Genomic DNA, 19612 nt, shown 5'->3' with positions numbered 1-19612 from the left:
GGGGCGGGGAGGGGGGAGGAGTCTGGCTCTGGTTGTGTGCTTTTCGATTGATGGATGACTGCTGGGTGGGAGCGAGCGTGCGGGTGTGAGTGTGAGTGTGTGTGTGTGTGTGTGTGTGTGTGCGCGCGGGGTGCGTGCGCGCGCGGGGCCTGCCCATTTTCCTCCTCGCAGTAGTCAGTTGGGAGCTGGAGAGAGGGAGGGAGACGCAGCCCGCGAGAAACCGGAGAGGAGCCGAGCGCCCTCCGCCCGAGCGCCCTCCCTTCGTCCGCGCACAGGCGCCGTCGCTTGGAGGAGCAAGGTGCCACCCAGCCCGCAAGGGCGCAGTGTACAAACCCGCGGTCTCTTCGGTGGCTCTGCCCCGGGACTGCACCTGGAGGCCACCCCGGACGGGGATGGTAAGCGGCTGCTGCCGTCTGGCAAGCAAGCGGGACGCGGTGAGGGCACCATGGCGCTGACGCCCTGGAGGGGGCCCTCGGCGGGGCTTGTCCGGCCCGAGCTCTGGCTGCTGCTGTGGGCAGCCGCGTGGCGCCTGGGCGCCACGGCGTGCCCCGCCCTCTGCACCTGCACCGGCACCACGGTGGACTGCCACGGCACGGGGCTGCAGGCCGTCCCCAAGAACATTCCACGGAACACGGAGCGCCTGTGAGTATGGCCCTCATCCGCAGCCCGCGGGGAGCCTCGAGGTTGCCCTCCCACCCCGATGCAATTCAGGGCTAAAGGTGGGGGCAGGACCGTAGGGGCCTGGGCTCTGCAGCCAATAAATGAGTCAGTGCTTGCCAGGGTCCCTCCCGAGCCAGGAGCCAAGAGCCAGGAGCCAGGAGCGCCAATGTTTCCCTTTCTTGGGATTCAGAGGGCCCTCGCGGGGCTGCCAGCTCCCATCCTCACACCTGCACCCTGCGCTCAGCACGGCGGGCCTTCCCACTGCGCCAGCACTTTATTTCTCCAGGGTGCCTGGGAATTGGTGCCAGAAAGCCTTCCTGGCACCCAGAAGGGAAGCTCACTCTCACCAGGCACCATGTCTCCTTTTGGGCACATGGGGCTTGGGCTGTGTTCTGAGTGGGAGGTGTGCATTTGGGCTCTGAGGGCTTGTAGGCTGGTGACAGGCAGCAGGATGGGATGGAGTTGAAGGTCCTAGTCTCCCCCTTTCTCCCCATTGTTTGCCCCAGAGCCTTAGAATTTTTTCCTTCTAGGTGTGAGGCATTTGCCCCCCACTGCACATCCAGCCATCCCCAACCCAGGCAGACAGTGGACCTGAGGGATTTGGGTTTGAGCCTTGGGGTATGTTACATTCAGCACCCAGAGAGGGGTAGATATGACCTGGACAAGGAGCCCCTGAATATTGCTGAGAGGTCAGGAGCTTGGAGTGGGAGATATGAGGTTAAAGATATTGACCATGATAAGTCATAAAAACCATCATTTCTCTTACCCTGTTGTCGCTCACTTCTAAATTCTTGAGAACACTTGGCCCTTTCTAGACTCACCAAGCTTTGTAGAATGTGTGTGGGGGTGGGGGGGTGGGATTAGCATGTGTGTGTGTTTATAGACATATATAAGTTGTTTTCCCAGGTTCTCTTGCAGAATGTGTGTCTGCATGAATTCCTGGTATCTGTGGTGTCACCTCAGTAGTGTGAGCCTGGGAGAGCCCATGTACATGGGCTGTGTGTGTAGATTTTTGGTCTCATGCAGGGCCTTTTATTTTTTTTATTTAAAAATTTTTATTATTTATTAATTTATTTTTTGGCTGCGTTGGGTCTTCGTTGCTTCGTGCAGGCTTTCTCTAGTTACGGCGAGCAGGGGCTACTCTTCGTTGCGGTGCAGGGCTTCTCATGGTGGTGGCTTCTCTTGTTGCGGAGCACGGGCTCTAGGCACATGGGCTTCGCTAGTTGTGGCTCACAGGCTCTAGAGCGCAGGCTCAGTAGTTGTGGCTCACGGACTCAGTTGCTCCGCGGCACGTGGGATCTTCCTGGACCAGGGCTTGAACCCGTGTCCCCTGCATTGGCAGGCGGATTCTTAACCACTGCGCTGCTTGGAAAGTCCCTCATGAAGGGCCTTTGTGCCGCTTGCGCTTGCGGAAGTGGCTGCCTCGGGGGATTTTTGAGCTGGACTTCGGAGGAGGCTGCTGGCCCCTTTGAAATCTGCCTTCTCCTTCTTCTCACACTCCTGGGTCCCTGCAGTGGCTCTCAGGAAAGGCGTAAAGATTTTGAGAACTTTTGAGCACATTTTCATGACTCTCAGCTGGTCAGAGGCAGAAATCTGACCCTGGGAAGAACTGTCTCCTGGATCAAACTCCGTACCAAGGTCAGCAGTTAGCACGTTTGCCCCAGACTCTTCTTAGCTGAGACTGAAGAATTCCCTTGGAGGTTTCAGAAAATTTGCAATCTAGATGGGAATCTGTGTGTGTGTGTGTGTGTGTGTGTGTGTGTGTGTGTGTGTGTGTGTGTGTGTGTGTGTGTGTTGTGGCACTGCATGGGGAGAGGTTGGAACAAACAGAGATTCCTTGGGGATCCTGTGTGGCCCTGGAGAGGGACGGAGGGTCAGAAATCTGTCTAAAGTACTCCTGAGGCTGCAGGATCACGCTCCATGTTCCCTCTGGACCTCATCTCTGTTCCTTTACCTTGTCCTCGGGGCATTTCTCCTGCAGCTGTTGCCCTGGTAGCGGCCTAGGTCTGAGAATTTTAGCCCCTCTCCTTTGCTTTTGGATCTGAATTTTGAAGTCATTTCATTTCTTGCTCTCTCTCCACCTTTAGTTTTGAGGGTAGTGTCTGTTTTGACTTTGATGAACTCTTGAGCTCTTTTGCAATCAGAGTGAGATGGAAGTGAAATTTCCTGGTATAAAGTCAGTTATTTGCTGTGTGACCTTGGGCAAGTGACTTAACTTCTCTGAGCCTTAGTTGCTTTCTATCAGGAAAATGAGGCTGCTGATACGTAAGGTTTCTGGTTCTTGTGAGGACTGAAGGTAATGTATGGGAAGTTCTTGGTACATTATGATGCTTGCTAAGTGAGAGCCATTATTATTATAGGAGCAGGAGAAGAGTCTTGTTACTTAATAAAGCAAGTGTTTGTGGAGCCCGTAACTGCCCTGGGTGCTGAGGTTCCAGCTGGGAGTGATCAAGTCCCTGCCCTCAAGGGATGTACAGTTGAGAGGACCGGGCAGGGGCACCTAACTGTAAGCTCTGGCAGTGTAATGGGGCTGTGGGGAGGAAGCTTTGGGATTAGAAGCCCTTTTCTGGGGTGAAGGAGCTTCCAGAGGATGGACCATTTTATGAAGGTACTTTGGGACATAACAGTGGTTGGGTCGGATTTTGCCAAGTAGAGAGGGCAGGCAGCCCAGACAGGGCATGCAGGAGCAAAAAGCTTGAAGATGGGAGTGTGGCCGGCCTGCTGGGAGAACGGACCAGCTTTGCCCTGGGGCTGAAACATGCTGTGGAGTGGAATGTGATGGGATTTGAGACTGGGAAGGTTGGGAAGGGTCAGGAAGGCCTTTCTCTATCTGGATTTTTCCTTTAGAGACTTCAGGGTTCAGATCCAGGGGTAAGTCATCAGGTCTGACCTTTGCTGTGTGCAAAACTTCTTGGATTGGGAAAGGCTGGAGAAAGCAGAGGGAGCCTGCCTTTTCAACAGGCAGGCCGCGAAAGAGCCATTTGAAGAGGAAAAGAACATCCTGAAAAGAGGCCTTGGGCAGGCTCAAAATAACTGTGGCATATGCTCTCTCTAATCAATATGGGTGTCATGCAGTATCAGAGCCTGAAACAGTGGCTTCTTCCGAGGCTGTGAAATTTTTATAGACCGCAGCTGTGCATTCGTTCGCCTTTTGTCTTCTGGGCAGTTTCTCCGGCAGCCTGTGAGGCCCAGCAACTTTATTTTATTTTATTATTATTTTTTTAACATCTTTATTGGGGTATAATTGCTTTACAATGGTGTGTTAGTTTCTGCTTTATAACAAAGTGGATCAGTTATACATATACATATGTTCCCATATCTCTTCCCTCTTCGTCTCCCTCCCTCCCACCCTCCCTATCCCACCCCTCCAGGCGGTCACAAAGCACCGAGCCGGTATCCCTGTGCCATGCGGCTGCTTCCCACTGCCCAGCAACTTTATGATCATATATTCCGTAACTCCGGGTCCAGCCCACCTCCCCAAGTGGGAAGAAATTGTCACTGGTTTGCTGTAGGGCCTTCTGGGAAGAGGCTGTGCAGGCTCCAGAGCTGTTGAGGAAATTGGTTCAGCCAGAGGGACTGTGGGGCTGTTGGGTGGGTGGGGAAGGGATGCTGAATAATTCACTGCAGTGGAACAACTGAAGTCCAGGGCAAGGTTGGGACTGTGGTAGAGGAGGCCTGGGGGCTTGTCTCTTTGCAGGGCCCAGACTCAGAGGGGCCCAGCCATGGCCACTATCGTTTTTTCTTCCACTCAAGGACCTTTCAGTTGGATTTTTTTTTTTTCTAATTTAAAAAAATCTTTTGGACTAGAGTGTTTAAGAGAGTGTGATGAGAGAGTGCAGTATGTGTGGACACCATTTCTCCCCTCCACCCTGGACACTTGTATTCCAGGCTTGCCGCGGATGCCCCTTGTGGGTGTAGGATGCAGAGAGGAGAGAGGCCTGAGGATGGAGAGAGGGCCCTGGGAGGCCTGCTGGCTTCTGTTTGCCTCCAGGTCCAGCACTTTCTGCTGCTCTTTGGGCCATGGGGGCCTACACTCCTGCTTTCCTCGGTATGTCCCCTTGCCTCCTGGCCAGTTTGTCCACTGCCCTAGCTCCCTGCCCACTGCTGAGGCCTGGGAAGCCCATGCCTTCTCCCAGCTTAGCCCCGAGTCTGGAGGCCCTGTTCAATGGGGGTGGGTGGTTTTGACCAAGGAAGGCTGCCCAGGGCACCCCCAGGCTGATTGTCTGGGAGCCTGGTTGGAATTCCAAACATTGATTGGATGGTGGCTGCGGTGAGAGGGGTCAGAGCGCGAGACAGAAGCCACGTCTGCCACCGGGGCCTGGCCGGCCTGGGCTCTCTGAGCAGGACTCGATGGGCTCCGGCAGTAGAGACGCACGTGGTGCAGGGGGAGTTGCCTCCTGGTGAAGCTCGTGTCTCTAGTAGCAGGTGCACTGGGCTTATTGCTGGGCTCTGAGTGACTGGTGGTACGGCCTGGTGCTGCTACTCCATGTGACCTGAGACCCAGTTTCCCCATCTGTGAAAGGGGTTGACGGTTGCAGGTTGATGGTGAGGACTGAGTGAATGCATGTAGAGGGCCTGCAGGCGTGTTTGGCACATGGTGGGTGTTCTGCCTCTGGGGAGAGTGATACCTACTACCTCATAGGGTTTTTGCCAGGATTCACTCATTCTATGTGTGTGAAAATGCTTTGTGACTCTTAGTTTTACTATTTGAGAAGCTCAGGCCTGAGGGTTCAGGTGGGGCAGGAGAGAGGGCGGTGGGGGGCAAGCATTTGATTGTTGGCCAGACTGCAAGCTGGGGTCTGGCTCTGAGAATGCTCCTTCCCTGGACTGTCCCGCGTCCCTTAGGGTTTGGAGACAAGGCGTGGGTCAGTATCATGCGGGGAGTCTCTGCAGGGTGGATGGCTTTGGAGCCAGACTGCTTGGCTTTTTAGCCCCTCTCTGCCATTCAGCAGCGGGGGGGACCTTGGGCAAGGTATGGGGTTTAATTCACTCATTCAACAGATAGCTGTCTCTTGAAGGTCTGCATGGTGCCGAATGAATAGTCCCGGACAGAAATGGAAACCGTGCCTCTCTCTCCGAGTTTCAGTCGAGCAGGAGAGATGGAGGTGAACAACACAATATGAGGAGAATCACAAAATTGCAAACCGGGATAAGTACTCTGGAGGAAAGTGTGACTTCTCAGGCCCCCATTTCCTTGCGCATAAAATGGGGATGATGACAGGACCTGCTTCAGAGGGTGGTCCTAAGGATTAAATGTGGTGATGCTGGGAGAAGCACTTTGCACTGGGCCTGGCACACAGCAAGTGCCCAGTAAATGGTAGTATTTTTATTGTTATTAAGGTGACAGAGAATTGCAGGGCTGTGAAAGGAACTTGTGTGCCACTCAAGGCCGGATCCCAGCACGGCCCTGCTCTCTGTTCCCTCATCAGGCAGCCACTGGGCGCTCTGGATCCCTGGAGAACCTTGGGACACACGGAGACTGAGCTGCCCCTTTCGCGGTGCCCCCTCTCGCAGGCAGGGGGCTGGCTGCGGTGGCCCAGGCTGCCCGCGGCTGCCAGCAGGGGCGGCTGTGCTCTTTGGGGGCCGGCTGAAGGGCGGTGGGGACAGGCAGCCCCCGCGTTATTGGGAGCAGACGGGAGCTTGGCTGAGCTGCTGTCTCAGTTCTGTGCCGGCATTAGCAGCTCGGCAGGGCTCTTGCTTAATGGGATTTTCTTCCCAAATGCTGTAATTATCGCCATACAAATACTTATTACCCAGAGCAGATGACGGCCGGGCCTTGGGCAGTAGCCAGGGAGCTGGGCTGTGCTCGGGGTGGAGAATTGGCTCCTCTTTTTGAGCTTGAGCCTCCCTGCCTTTCTCTCTGGATCCCAGCCTGCCGTGGACAAACAGCTGTTGGGCACCTGCCGTGTGCAGAGTGTCTGCAGAGGTCCAGGGTATGGACTCGCTCCTCTGGGAGCTTGTGGCCTGGTGGGGAGAAAGGTCTGTCTGTGAAAGAACAAATGTGTAAGGATGCCCATAGGGACGTAGAGCACAGCGGCTACTAGCGCAGCCTTTGCTGTGAGAATGGCCTGGTTTGAATCCCGCCTTCATCAACTACCACCTGAGAGATCTTGGCTGACTCATGAGTGACACAATTTCCTCATCTGTAAAATGGGAGCAACGTAGCATTTACCTTGTAGGGCTGTGAGTTCAAATGAAATTGTCCATGTAGGCGTGGTTAGAATAACGTTGGCGCGTAGAAAGTACTCCATCAATGTTAGAGATGAGGAGATGGGAGTGAGACATGGAGGAGGAGTTGTATCCCTACAGTGATGGGGAGGTGGGATTTGAACTGGGCCTTGAAGGTTGGGCAGGAATTAGGTGAGTGAGCAGTGAAGCCAGGGCAAAGGAATCTGGGGGCATCCAGAGGTGAGTGCCATACGTTTGGGAAGGAGATCCAGCTGGTGGGGTGAACGTTTGTGCTGGTGAGTTCTGAGAGAGAAGATTAAAGTAACGGGTAGGCTCAGGCCATGTGGCTGGGGAATGGGGAGCCATCCGAGGGTGTGTGTGTGTGTGTGTGTGTGTGTGTGTGTGTGTGTAAAATTTTATAATAAATTTTTTTTTTTACTGTTCAGCGATGTTTAACAAATCTAGTTGTGCAAACATCACCACAGTCCAATTTTAGAATATTTTCATCACCCAAAAAGATTCCTTGTGTTCACTGTAATTTTAAATTTTGTTATAATTTCAAACTTAAAGAAAAGTTGCAACAAAAGTATATCCCTTATCCAGACTCAATTGTTTATATTTTGCCCCCTTTGCTTTATCATATATTATACACACACACACGCACAAACACCTTTTTTTCCTGAACCATTTAAGAATAATTGGAGGCATAACTTTTTTCCTCTAAATGCTTCGGTGTGTATTTTTCTAAGGACACTAAGGCTATGAAAATCAGAACATTTAATGTCGATACAATACTATTATCTACTCCGCGGTTCATTTTAGAATTTCATCAATTGTGCGAATAATGTCTTTTGTAGCTATTGTTTTGTTCAGGTTCAGAATTCTGTCCAGGATCACACATGGCATCTACTTGTCATGGCTCTTTATTCTCTGTTAATTTGGACCAGTTCCTTAGCCTTTCTTTGTTTTTCTTGACCTTAACATTTTTGAAGAATACTGGCCAGTTATTTTGTAGAGTGTCCCTCAATTTGGCTTCATCTGCTTTTTTCTCATGATTGCGTTCAGGTTATGCATTTTTGGCAGGAATACTATGTAAGTATTGAGGAATGCTAAATAAGCAACGTTGTGCCCTTCTCAGTGGGTCACGTCAGAAGACACATGATGTCAGTTTGTCCCAATACTGGGATTACTTAGTAATTTGGTGTCAGCTAGGCTTCTCTGCTGAAAAGTTACTATTTTCCCCTTTGTTATTAATAATTGACTTGCAGGGAGATTCTTCGAGGCCATGTAAATATCTTATTCATCAAATTTTCATTCACTAGTTTTGGTTCCACTGATGAGAAATTTGTAACTCCACCATCTCTTCTCTATTTATTAGTTGGCGTTCTACTGTAAGAAAGAACTTTACCTTCTCCTCCATCTGTTTGTTGTTTGCCTGATTGTTTGTAACAGCGTGGACTTGCAGATTATTATTTTATTCATTGGGTTATAATTTGTTATAATGTTACTACATTATTTTGATGTTCAGAGTGTCCCACATTTGGCCAGTGGGACCCCTTCAAGGTGCTCCCATGTCCTGTTGACAAGACCCTTTAAGCACTTGCCTCCAGGGGTTTTGAGTGGAGAGTAACAAGTGCAAAATGGTGTTTTAAGATATTCTGTTTCCTGGCTTTGGTATGGACAATAAATGGAGGGAGAGACCAACTGGTTGGTGGTGGGGAGACCAGTTGATTATGGTGACTGTGATTTCTGACAGAAGTTTTTCTATCACTGCTGTATTTTTGTTCTTTAAAAAGATTTTTTAAAAAACTTTTATTTTAAAACAATTTTAGACTTACAGAAAAGTTGCCAAAATAGTACAGAGAGAATTCCCATACACCCTTCATCCAGCTTCCCCTAATGTTAACATCTTTCTTAATCATAGCACGATGATCAAAACCAAGAAATAAACATTGGTACAATACTGTTAGCTAAGCTATAGACTTCATTTGTATTTCACTAGTTTTCTTCCACCAATGTCCTTTTTCTGTTACAGGACCCAATCCAGGATCCCACATTGCATTTAATTGTCATTTCTCCTTAGTCTTCTTCAGCCTGTGACAGTTCCTTCGTCTTTCCTTGTTCTTTGTGACCTTGACATTTGTAAAAAGTGCTGGTTAGTTATTTTGCAGATTGCTCTTCCGTTTGTGTTTCTCTGGTGTTTTTTCATGGTTGGATTGAGGTTATGCATTTTTGGCAAGAATGCCACAGAGGTGATGTGCCCTTCCCAGAGCATCCTATCAGAGGGTAGATGACATTGATATGTGTCATTGCTGATGATGTTAACCTTGATCTCTTGGTTAAGATGGTGTCTGCCAGGGCTTCCCTGGTGGCGCAGTGGTTGAGAGTCTGCCTGCCGATGCAGGGGACACGGGTTCGTGCCCTGGTCTGGGAAGATCCCACATGCCGCAGAGCGGCTGGGCCCGTGAGCCACGGCCGCTGAGCCTGCGCGTCCGGAGCCTGTGCTCCGCAACGGGAGAGGCCGCAACAGTGAGAGGCGTGCGTACTGCAAAAAAAAAAAAAAAGATGGTGTCTGGCAGGTTTCTCCATTATAACGTTATCTTTCCATTTGCAATTAATAAATATTTGCGGGGGGAGATACTTTGAGAGTATGTAATATCCTTTTTGCCCTCAAATTCTCACCTACTAATTTTAGCATCCATTAACGGATCTTGCCTGCAACCATTATTATCCAATTTTGCTTTTCTATTTCCCTCATTGGTTCTACATTTATTAATTGGAATTCTTCTGTAGGGAAGAAAATCTTATTTCTTTTTAAGAAGGGGGTTTGTTGGATGGGTACATTGGGTTTTGAGTTTCCTGAGGGCAGGGACTGTGTCTCATGTATCTTTGTGTTTCCATCGCCTCGTACATGGTAGGTGCTCAAAAAAAAATGTGTGTTCAATGAGTTTTTTTTTTTAAACCTGTGGTAAGACATTTCATGATTCTGATCCTTGCTTTAGAAAATATGATCATTGTGATAGGCTGAATAATGGTCCTCAAAGATGTCCACATCCTAATCCCTGGAACTTATGAATATGTTACCTTACGGGGCCAAAGGGACTTCGCAGATGTGATTAAGTTAAGGATCTTGAGATGGGAGATGATTTTGGATTATGTGGGTGGGCTCAACGTAATCACAAGGGTCCCTAGAGAGAGAGAGGCAGGAGGGTCAGAGTCAGTAGTAGGAGAAATGTGACGACAGAAGCAAGAGATTGGAGTGATGCCAAGAAGGGGCCATGAGCCACAGAATGCAGGTGGCCTCTCGATGAAAGAGGCAAGGAGATGGATTCTCCCCTAGAGCCTCCAGAAAGGAATGCAGCCCTGGGAATGTCTTGACTTTAACCCAGCAAGAGTGATTTCGGACTTCTGATCTCCAGAACCATAAGATAATTTGTGTTGTTTTAAGCCACTAAGTATGTGGTAATGTGTTATAACAGCAGCAGGCAACTGTTACAGTCCTCACAGAGTTTGGAGGGTACAGCAGAGGCCAAGGCATGAGAGGAAGCAGGCCTGGACGGAGGCAGAGGGTGCAGAAAGAGCAAATGGGAACGTCAGAGCAAATGGGAACGTCACAGGGGACCCTATGGCCCGAGGCTGGGAGGATGATCTTGCAGAGTAAAGTTGGGAGGGTGGCTGATCCTGGAGGAGAAGCCATGAAGTTAGCTTCTGCCTCTTTTGTTTGAATTACCAATAAACAGCCATGTGAAAAAATGACCCTAGAGGTAGGAATAGGGGATGGTCACTCTGTTGAGTGTTCAGGCTGGAGAGACAGTTGGGAGGGTGTCCTGGGGAAGAAATGGGACCCAGGAGGGCAGTGGGACAGAGACGTCACTGGGAAGAAAAATCTCCCGGGAAGCTGGTATAAAATGCAGATCCCCAGGCCCATTCCAGAGTTGCTGAGGCAGCAGGTCTTTGGCAAAGGCCATTCAGGTGATTCAGATGTGGGAGGTGCCCAGGACACAATCTGAGGAACACTGCTTGGTGCTGGGGTTTCCTGGTGAAGAAAGTACATCCTTTGAAGACGCAGGAGGACTGCCTTTGGCTTTCACCCACATTAAGAGGGCAGCAGGAAGGGAGGGCCACCAGGGAGGAGCTGGGGGAGGGGCAGCGGCTGGGGCAGGGGCAGGAGGAGCTCCTGTCCGCAGGGGAGCCTTGTCCCGACATTTGTGGATTCCAACCTGGGCGATGCAGTTACTGCTAAAGCCAAAGAAGGCGTCTGGAGATGGTGGGGGGAGGGTTAACAGTGTGGAGAGCAGCCAGTCTGTCTGAGGATGAGGGCCAAGGAACGCTTCTGGAACTGCGACTGGGGGGTCACTGGCAAAGCTGGGCAGAACCGTTTCCTGGGAGAAGTGGAAGGCGGAAGCAGATGGTCGGGAGCGAGTAGGTGGTGAGGAAGTTTGCGGGAGGAGAGAACAAGCATGGGAGCTCCAAGGGGAGCCGCTCAGAGATTGTTTGCAGAGGGGCAGGTGGACTGGAGTCCCACTCAGGGGAGAGGGGGTGGGAGGCGACTGTGGAAAAGAGGAGCCAGAGCCCTGGGTGGGTTGGGGAGGGGAGGACCTATGACAGGTCAAAGAGCAGAGATGGAGAGCATCGAGGAGGGAGTTGTGATGGTGTTGCTGGTCACCATTCAGAGCCCTTACTTTGTGCCCAGGCTCCGAGCCAGGTGCTTTACCCACGTCCACTCTTTCACTCCTCATAACAGTTCTGGGAGGAAGGCATTACAGTCCTCCCTCAGGTCCCTGAGGGATTGGTTCCTGGACATCCACCCACCCAGCACCAAATAAGGTTCCAAAATTCCCGATGCTCAAGTCCCTTATATAAACTGGTGTACTATTTGCGTATAACCTACTCACATCCTCTCCTATACTTTAAATAATCTCTAGATTACTTATAATACCTAATAAGAGGTAAATACTATATAAATAGTTGTAATACAGTGTAAATGATATGAAAATAGTTGCCAGAGCAGGGCAAATTCAAGTTTTGCTTTTTGGAACTTTCTGGAATTTTTTTGTGTGTGTGTGGAATATTTTTGATCTACGGTTGGTTGAATCTGTGGCGGTGGAACCCCCAGATAAGGGGGATAAGAGTCTACTGCACTTACCCCTGCTTTGTAGATGAGGAGAAGATAAGAGAGGTGGAATCGTCTGCCCTGGGTTAAACAGTAAGTTGGTAAGTGATGCTCTGAGTCTTGAGGCTTTGAGATGTGTTTCTGTTTAAATTTTTTTTTTAATAAATTTATTTATTTTATTTATTTATTATTTTTGGGTGTGTTGGGTCTTCGTTGCTGCACGCGGGCTTTCTCTAGCTGCGGCGAGCGGGGGCTACTTTTCGTTGCAGTGCGCGGGCTTCTCATTGTGGTGGCTTCTCTTGTTGCGGAGCACGGGCTCTAGGCATGCGGGCTTCAGTAGTTGCGGCTTGTGGGCTCTAGAGCGCAGGCTCGGTAGTTGTGGCACAGGGGCTTAGTTGTTCCGCGGCATGTGGGTTCTTCCCGGACCAGGGCTGGAACCCATGTCCCCTGCACTGGCAGGTGGATTCTTAAGCACTGTGCCACCAGGGAAGCCCTGTGTTTAATTTTTAAATTTGACTACCACTCCACACATCTTAATAAGGCTTGGCTTCATTCATTCATTCATCAGACATTCATTTAACACCTACAAAACCTCTGTCGGGGCTTAGCACTAGGACATAAAGGGAAATTGGCCAAGATTTATTCCTGCCTGCATGTGTCTACAGGGTGGACCCAAGTTGCAGGCTGGCACAGGGAGGGGTGTCCAGCCTAGGGGTGGGGGGTGGTGAGCAGAGTTGGGGGATGCGAGGAGGTGGTGTTGCAGGTTGAGGTCAGGGCCAGGGAGTTAGCTGGTGGGTGGCCTCTCAGGGGCCTGGGGTGGGCAGTGAGTGGAGAGGGGGCTGGCAGGCAATGGACATGGAGGCCTGGCGGCCACCAGGGAGTGGGGCCCGTCTGTAGGGATGTGGTTTTGGGATGGGCCCCAGACCTGAGAATGGTATTGGCAAGAACAAGGCCAGGCCTCAGTCGTGAAGGAACGGAGGTGCCTCAGAACAGAGTGCACCATGGAGTTGGGGTTAAGAGCTGGGCTCTGATCACCTCCCACCCATTAGGATGGCTACTATAAAAAAACTGGGAAATGACAAATGGTGGCGAGGATGTGGAGAAATTGGAACCATTGTGTGTTGTTTCTGGAAATGTAAAATGGTGCGACTGCTGTGGAAAACAGTATGAAGGATCCTCAAAAACTTAAACATAGAATTACCATATGATCCAGCAAGTTCACTCCTGGGTATATATCCAAAAGAATTGAAAGCAGCATCTCAAAGATATTTGTATACTCATGTCCATAGCTGGATTATTCACGATAGCTAAAGGGTGGAAGCAACCCAAGTGTCCATTGATGGATGAATGGATAAACAAAACTTGTAGACGTGCAATGGAATATTATTCCGCCTTAAAAAGGAAGGAAATTCTGACACATTCTATACCATGGATAGACCTTGAGGACATTGTGAAATAAGCCAGTCCCCTTTTCTGAGGTACCCAGAGTAGTCAAATTTGTAGAGACAGAAAGTAGAATGGTGGTTACCAGGGGCTGTGGGAGGGAGGAATGGGAAGTTACTGTTTAACAGGTACAGAGTTTCAGTTTTGCAGGATGAAAAAGTTCTGGAGATCTGTCAGTACAACAATGTGAATGTACTTAACACTACTGAGCTGTGCACTTAAAAACGGTTAAAATGGTAAATTTTGTTATGTGTATTTTATAGCAATTAAAAAGTAAAAAAAAAAAAGACCTGGGCCCTGGAGTCAGACATGCTAGTGTTCAAGTCTTGCCTTTTCAACCTACTTACCAGCTGACTGAACTTGAGCTGGTTACTTAAATTCTTTATGCCTCAGTTTCCTCATCTGTAAATCAAGACTGATAGCAAACCTTTGAACCAGGTGGTATTATGAGGCTTAAATGAGCTGGCTTGGCTGTGATGGTATAGATATTGCTAGTACTCAAGCCAAGGAAACAAGATGGGAGCCCAGGAGCCTGGGCAGAGCAGGATCCGTAGGAAATCTGCTGTGGTGTGAGGCCCCTGACTACTCATCCCTGGGGCTTCTTGATTCATCACATGGTGGAGGGTGACCCCAGCCCTGGGGTTGGTGCCAGGCCTGTGGGCTCTGCTGAGGGGGTGGAGGAGCCTCTGGATCATGACCCACTGAGGCTTGAGGAAGGCTTGGGGCTGATGGGAGGATGCGCCGGCCTCGGCTGCGATGTGCTGGCAGCAGCCAGGCTCCATGGGCAGGATAGTTCAGCTTACATTTAGTGAGCAACTACTGTGTGCCAGGCACCCTCACAGGTGCTGGCTTACAGATGTGGCCTCTGTCTCTCACAGCCTGGCAGGGGAGACTGGCCTTTAAGGCCAGTCATATATACTTTTTTATTTTGTAATTTAAAAAAAATATATTTATTTATTTATTTTTGGCTGCGTTGGGTCTTCATTGCTGCCCATGAGCTTCCTCTAGTTGTGGTGAGCGGGGGCTACTCTTTGTTGTGGTGCACGGATTTCCCATTTTGTGGAGCACGGGCTTAGTTGCTCTGGGACATGTGGGATCTTCCTGGACCAGAGCTCAAACCCGTGTGCCCTGCATTGGCAGGCGGGTTCTTAACCACTGCACCACCAGGGAAGTCCCCAAAGGACCTCATATTAAACGCACAAATCGAAATGCCAGCTCTGGAGGAGGAGCTGAGTGAACACCTGTGGGGAGGGTGGTTTAGAGGAGGGGACATTTAAATTGAGGCCTGAAGGATGTTGGGAGTAAGCCAGCTGTGGGTTACTCTGTGGGCTCTGGATCAGAGCCCAGCCAGCACTGGCAAAGGCCCTGAGGCAGAAGAGCTGGTTGTTGAAAGTGGAGGAGCAGGGTGGCTGAAGCCCTGGGGGCTGGTATTTTCCTAATAAGGGAACTGAGGAAAAATCAGTCTTTTAACCTGTGGGCTATGGAATGGTTGTTGGTAAAACAGCAGTGTCCTCTCTGTGTGAAGCTTTCCTTGGCTGATGTCCATTTGGGGAGAGCATTTCTTAATTAGTGTGGGGTTTTTTTGTTTTTTTTTTTGAGTCAGGGAGCGGGGAAACATGGAAAACCCACCCAACCCAGTGCTATTTAGAATATGTCAGTTTGAATGCAAATTTATTCTTGCATTCAAGAAATACTTACTAAAACATCTATCAGGTAACAGGTGCCATGTACTATGTTAGGCCCTGGAGATACGATAATGAGAAAAAACTGGCAAAGTCCGTGTCCTCAAGGAGCTTATACATGGGGAGGGGTAGAGATATCAGTCAAGGAAGGTCCCAAATCCATATAAAATTGCCCCTGATTTGTGCTGCAGAGGAGAGGGTTAGAGTGCCCTGTGGGCCTGTGATAGGGAGGTTGGACCAATTGGAAGGAAAAGTTGGAGTGAGTTAGGCAAAGTGGAAGGAGGGAGCAGTGTAGGCAGAGGGAATGGCAAGTTCAAAGGCCCTGCCACCAGAGGGAGCAAATCAGAACAGGGAGAGTGGGGCAGGCCACATGGGGTTTGTGGTCGGTGTTAAGGAGAGTTTTGTCTTGATTCCAAGAGTGATGGGGGTTCATTGAAGGGCTTAAGTGGGGAGTGACATGATCAGATTTGCATCTTGAAAAGATCACTCTGGCTGTGGCCTGGAGAACAGATTGGAGGGGAGCCAGAGGGAAGGTGGGGAGCCCGGTTAGGTGGCTCTGGGCGCTCCATGCAGCCAGTCCACCTGCAGGTTGGGGTGTGGGCCCCTCTACCTCTGTCGGGCGGCAGCTGGGTAGGGACATTCTTCATTCCCTTGGTTCTCCTATCTGACTTTGCAGACACTGAGTGCTGTGGATTTGGCCAGGGTAAGATTTCAAAGGACAGCGCTGAGGAATACAGTTCCCCAGCCCAGAGGCCAATCTCATTCACAGTCAGAGCTTGCATGTTTATTTTTTGGAGACCTGGCAGGAAGGGAATTTAGAGGGCAGCTGAGCCTCCCCATCACCATTACAGGTTTGGGCCCTTGGGGAGGAACCAGCACCAGGAGTGGCTGCCCTCCCACCCAACCGTGAGAAATGCTTGTGAAGTGCGTGCAGCCCCCAGAGCACCCCAAGAGGGGCCCAGGGTGTTTATTCCTACAGCTTTAGGAAATCCAGTGGTTTCTTTCGGTTTATCACAAACACCCAGATGCTGGGGATCAGATCCTTGTTTCCTGAGAGGATTCGAGAAATCCTGGTGTGTTTTTGTTTTCTCCTCAGTAATTTTGCTTCAGAGGATTTTCTCCCAAACCTTTCACCACCGAGGTTTTTTCTTTCAGGTTAGGACCACATAGGAACGGGTGGGAGTCAGGGCCATTTGCCACTGGAGTGTATTTCCTCCTGGGAAGAAGGATGGATGCAGAGTCATCACTTTTGGAAGAGAGAGAACCGTCTCAGGGCATCTTCCCTGGGCCTGAGCATCCTGGGGCCTGCAGGGCAGGAGCAGCCAGCTCCCCCCTGCTCAGCATGGCACAGCCAGCCAAGCACCAGCCTGAGCTGAGCCTGGGGCACCACCCTTCTAGTGGTGCTGTGGTCCTTGAGGGAGACAAAACAACAGCAACAATAGTAGTAGTAAAAATAATTGCAGCAGGCAATATTGATATAGAGAGCGTTTATGTGTGCCAGGCACTGCTCTTGGTACTTTAGAAATAGTTAAGTCATTTAAACCTCACCACATCTCTAAGAGGTGGGTGTTATCGTTATCTTCATTTTACAAATGGGGAAACTGAGGCGCAGCGAAGTTAAACTTTGTGCCCAGGGTCACAGAGCTAGTGATCGTAGAGTAGGAATTTGAAGCCAGATAGTCTGGCTCTAAAGCCCAAGCTCGGCTGGCTGGGGAGCTGCCCTGATGTTGTTGTTTGGGCAGAGCACACCGTCTTATTATAGGGCCCCAGGATGTCTGTCTAAGTTGTTCCTCGGCTCTGTCCAAGGCTTGATTGCTCAGGGTGAGGGGTGGCCTCGACAGAATCCAGCAACACGAGGCATCGTGATGAAGGGGAAAGAACCTGGATTCACGTTGGCCTGGGTGGGATTTGGTCCTGGCCCCACCGCTTATGAGCTGGGTGGCACTGGGCAAATTGCTTCACCAATCTCTGCCTCAGTTTTCTCATCAGCAAGATGGAGAGAACTTGATTCATCTCGTAGGCTACTGTGCAGGTGAAATGAGATGAAGCATGCTTGGAGTTGGGCTCAGAGCCTGCACACAGAGGCGCCCAATAAAGAGAAGTGGTGGATGTGGGCCCTGGTGGCAGGAATCTCAGGGACCCCAGGGTAGCTCTGGATCCTGGCTTCTTCCTGAGAAGCGAGGCCGGGAATTGCCCCAGAGGGCCCACCCCACTTGCCTGCTCTGGCTGCACAGGTCTGAAGGTCACAGCAACTTCTCTGGTTTTCCCAGGCGGCTTGCTGGGGAGGGGTCTCCATGGCGACACTCAAGGACCACCTGTTGGAGGAATCAGGCACCGGAGAAAAATGACCTCCTCGCCTCATTCCAGCAGCCTGTGCTGAGGGTTCGAGGGGAGGTGGCCGGGCCACCTCGAGGTTGGAAACTCGATCCTGTTGGGCTGCCCGGCTGAGGGGAGAGGGAGGGGACCGTGGAGGCCATTCTCTCAGCCTAAGTGGCGCTAATGACTCCTTAAGCTGCAGCCCCAGACCTGCGAACCCAATGAGAGCTGCCTCTGTTTCACAGGCTGCCTTCTCTGAGGGCTGTCCCCTGAAAGGAGGCGCTTAGCTTAGCTCCAGGTTACAGACCAAAGCTGATGGGGGAGGCTGGGGGCTGGGGGGGCTTGGGCTTCCATCGACATTCTTGCCTGGAAGCCACCAGCAGGGCCTCCCGAGAGAGGGGCTGTGTTTGCTCTGCTGTCTGTACCATTGTCCTCCTGTGCCTGCCTGTCCCAGGTCTTTTCTTGAGTGGAGGTGGAGTGGGGTGCAGGAAGTGAGGGGGAGGGGTTGGAATCCACTGATGGCTAAGAAACGCGCCCCAGAGTCTGCCTAGTGGAGCCTGGTGCCAAAGGTGAGAAGAGAGGCAGGTAGATGAGCAGCATGTCATCAGAAGTCCCTGTGAACTCCCCACCCCACCCTGCCCACCTTACGGGAGTTCCATCCTCAGGGATTCCTGAGTTCCATTTGGGCCCTGCCTTGTTCAGACAAGTCTTGACGTCTGTCTTTGCCTCAGTTTTGCCATCTGTGAATTGAATAATTATTGTAGTCAATTGCCTGATGAACCATGGTTGCCATGAGAAGGAGTGAGTCAATGATTGTAAAATTCAAGATTTCTCATGACCTTTGACTGAGTAATTCCGTTTCTAGGAACGTATTCCTCCCAAATGCCCACCGAGCTTTATGCGGTATTATTTATAATCGAACAATACCACAACAGCTCAGATGTTCCAGTGACAGAGAATTAGGGCATGCCCAGTAACTTGATATATCCAACGTAAGGGATCCTTTATGCCAATCAAAATCGTAAATGGAGAACGAGCAGGGAATGACATTGCAGAAGGCGTGCACACCATTTGTGTCTCATTCACTCTTGTATCTTCAGAACCTTGCAAAATGCTTTGCAAATAGTAAGTCTTCAGTAAATATTTGTCATATTATCTCCACTCGATAAAACTTATATCCAAAGGTAACAGGCTTGAGAGAAAAATATTCCAGAATATTAACAAGGGATTCTTTCTGGGCGATGAGCTAATGTGTGATTTTTCTTTATTCTTAAGGTAATTGAAAAAATTCAATAATGTACATATATTACTCGTATTTTTCAGCACAATAACTTGCCTATTTTGTTGACTTTAAAAATATAGATGTCTCTTAAATTTCAAACAATGCAGAAAAATATGAAAAGGAAGCTGAAGTGCCCTTAAGGCCCAGCACTCAGCGGTTACAGGCACTCACATGCAGCCAACAGCCCCCAGCAAACTCCTTCTATGCATATACCTCTACTGATATGCCTGTGAGTTTTTACATAAGTGGGCTCGGGGCATACAGGCTGTCTTGAAACCCTTTTCCCAGGGACTGTATCAGGGACATCTTCCCTTGTCAATACAAAGGGATCTGTACTGTTTTAAATGGCTGCATGGCATTCAGTTTCACAGATGTACTGAAATTTAACTAAGCATGGCTCTGTCGACGTCCACTTAAGTTTAATATTTTTGCTTTTATAATCAATGCTGACATACATTATAATCAAAAACATAAAACCGGGACTTCCCTGGTGGTCCAGTGGTAAAGAATCTGCCTTCCAGTGCAGGGGACGTGGGTTCGATCCCGGGCTGGGGAACTAGGATCCCACATGCCGCGGGGCAACTAAGCTGGCGTGCCACCACTACTGAGCTTGCGCACCTCAATGAGAGAGCCACGTGCCGCAAACTACAGAGCCCATGTGCTCTGCAACCTGCGGGCCACAACTAGAGAAGAGAAAACCCGCACGCCACAACTCGAGAGAAGCCTGTGCACTGCGACGAAAGATCCCGCCTGCCGCAACTAAGACCTGACACAGCCAAAAATGAATAAAATAAACAAATAAATAAATAATAAATCTTTTTTAAAAACCCCATAAAACACCCCAAATTCCTTGTGGTTTTGGGTTCAGGGATGAAAGTTTGAGCAGGATAGCCCAGAGGGAACCGCCTGCTTGTGTAGGGGACCAGTCTTCAGGGCTCTGAGATGACA

General features: G+C 50.1%; 1 protein-coding gene across 1 annotated transcript in view; it reads left to right on the top strand.

Annotated features, from left to right (window-relative positions):
• Positions 1–202: 202 nt before the first annotated feature.
• SLIT1 (slit guidance ligand 1) overlaps positions 203–19612 on the top strand; it is a 174234-nt gene continuing 154824 nt past the window's right edge. The window contains exon 1 of the mRNA XM_007456197.1: positions 203–642. Within this exon, the coding sequence (XP_007456259.1) occupies positions 446–642 (197 nt within the window). The 5' untranslated portion in view covers positions 203–445. The remainder of the gene's footprint in view (positions 643–19612) is intronic.

This window comes from Lipotes vexillifer, unplaced genomic scaffold, assembly GCF_000442215.2.
Source record: "Lipotes vexillifer unplaced genomic scaffold, Lipotes_vexillifer_v1.1 scaffold184, whole genome shotgun sequence".
Classification (NCBI taxonomy): domain Eukaryota; kingdom Metazoa; phylum Chordata; class Mammalia; order Artiodactyla; family Lipotidae; genus Lipotes; species Lipotes vexillifer.
Note: the sequence above shows the minus strand (reverse complement) of the source record. Positions and strands in the feature narration are given on the sequence as shown.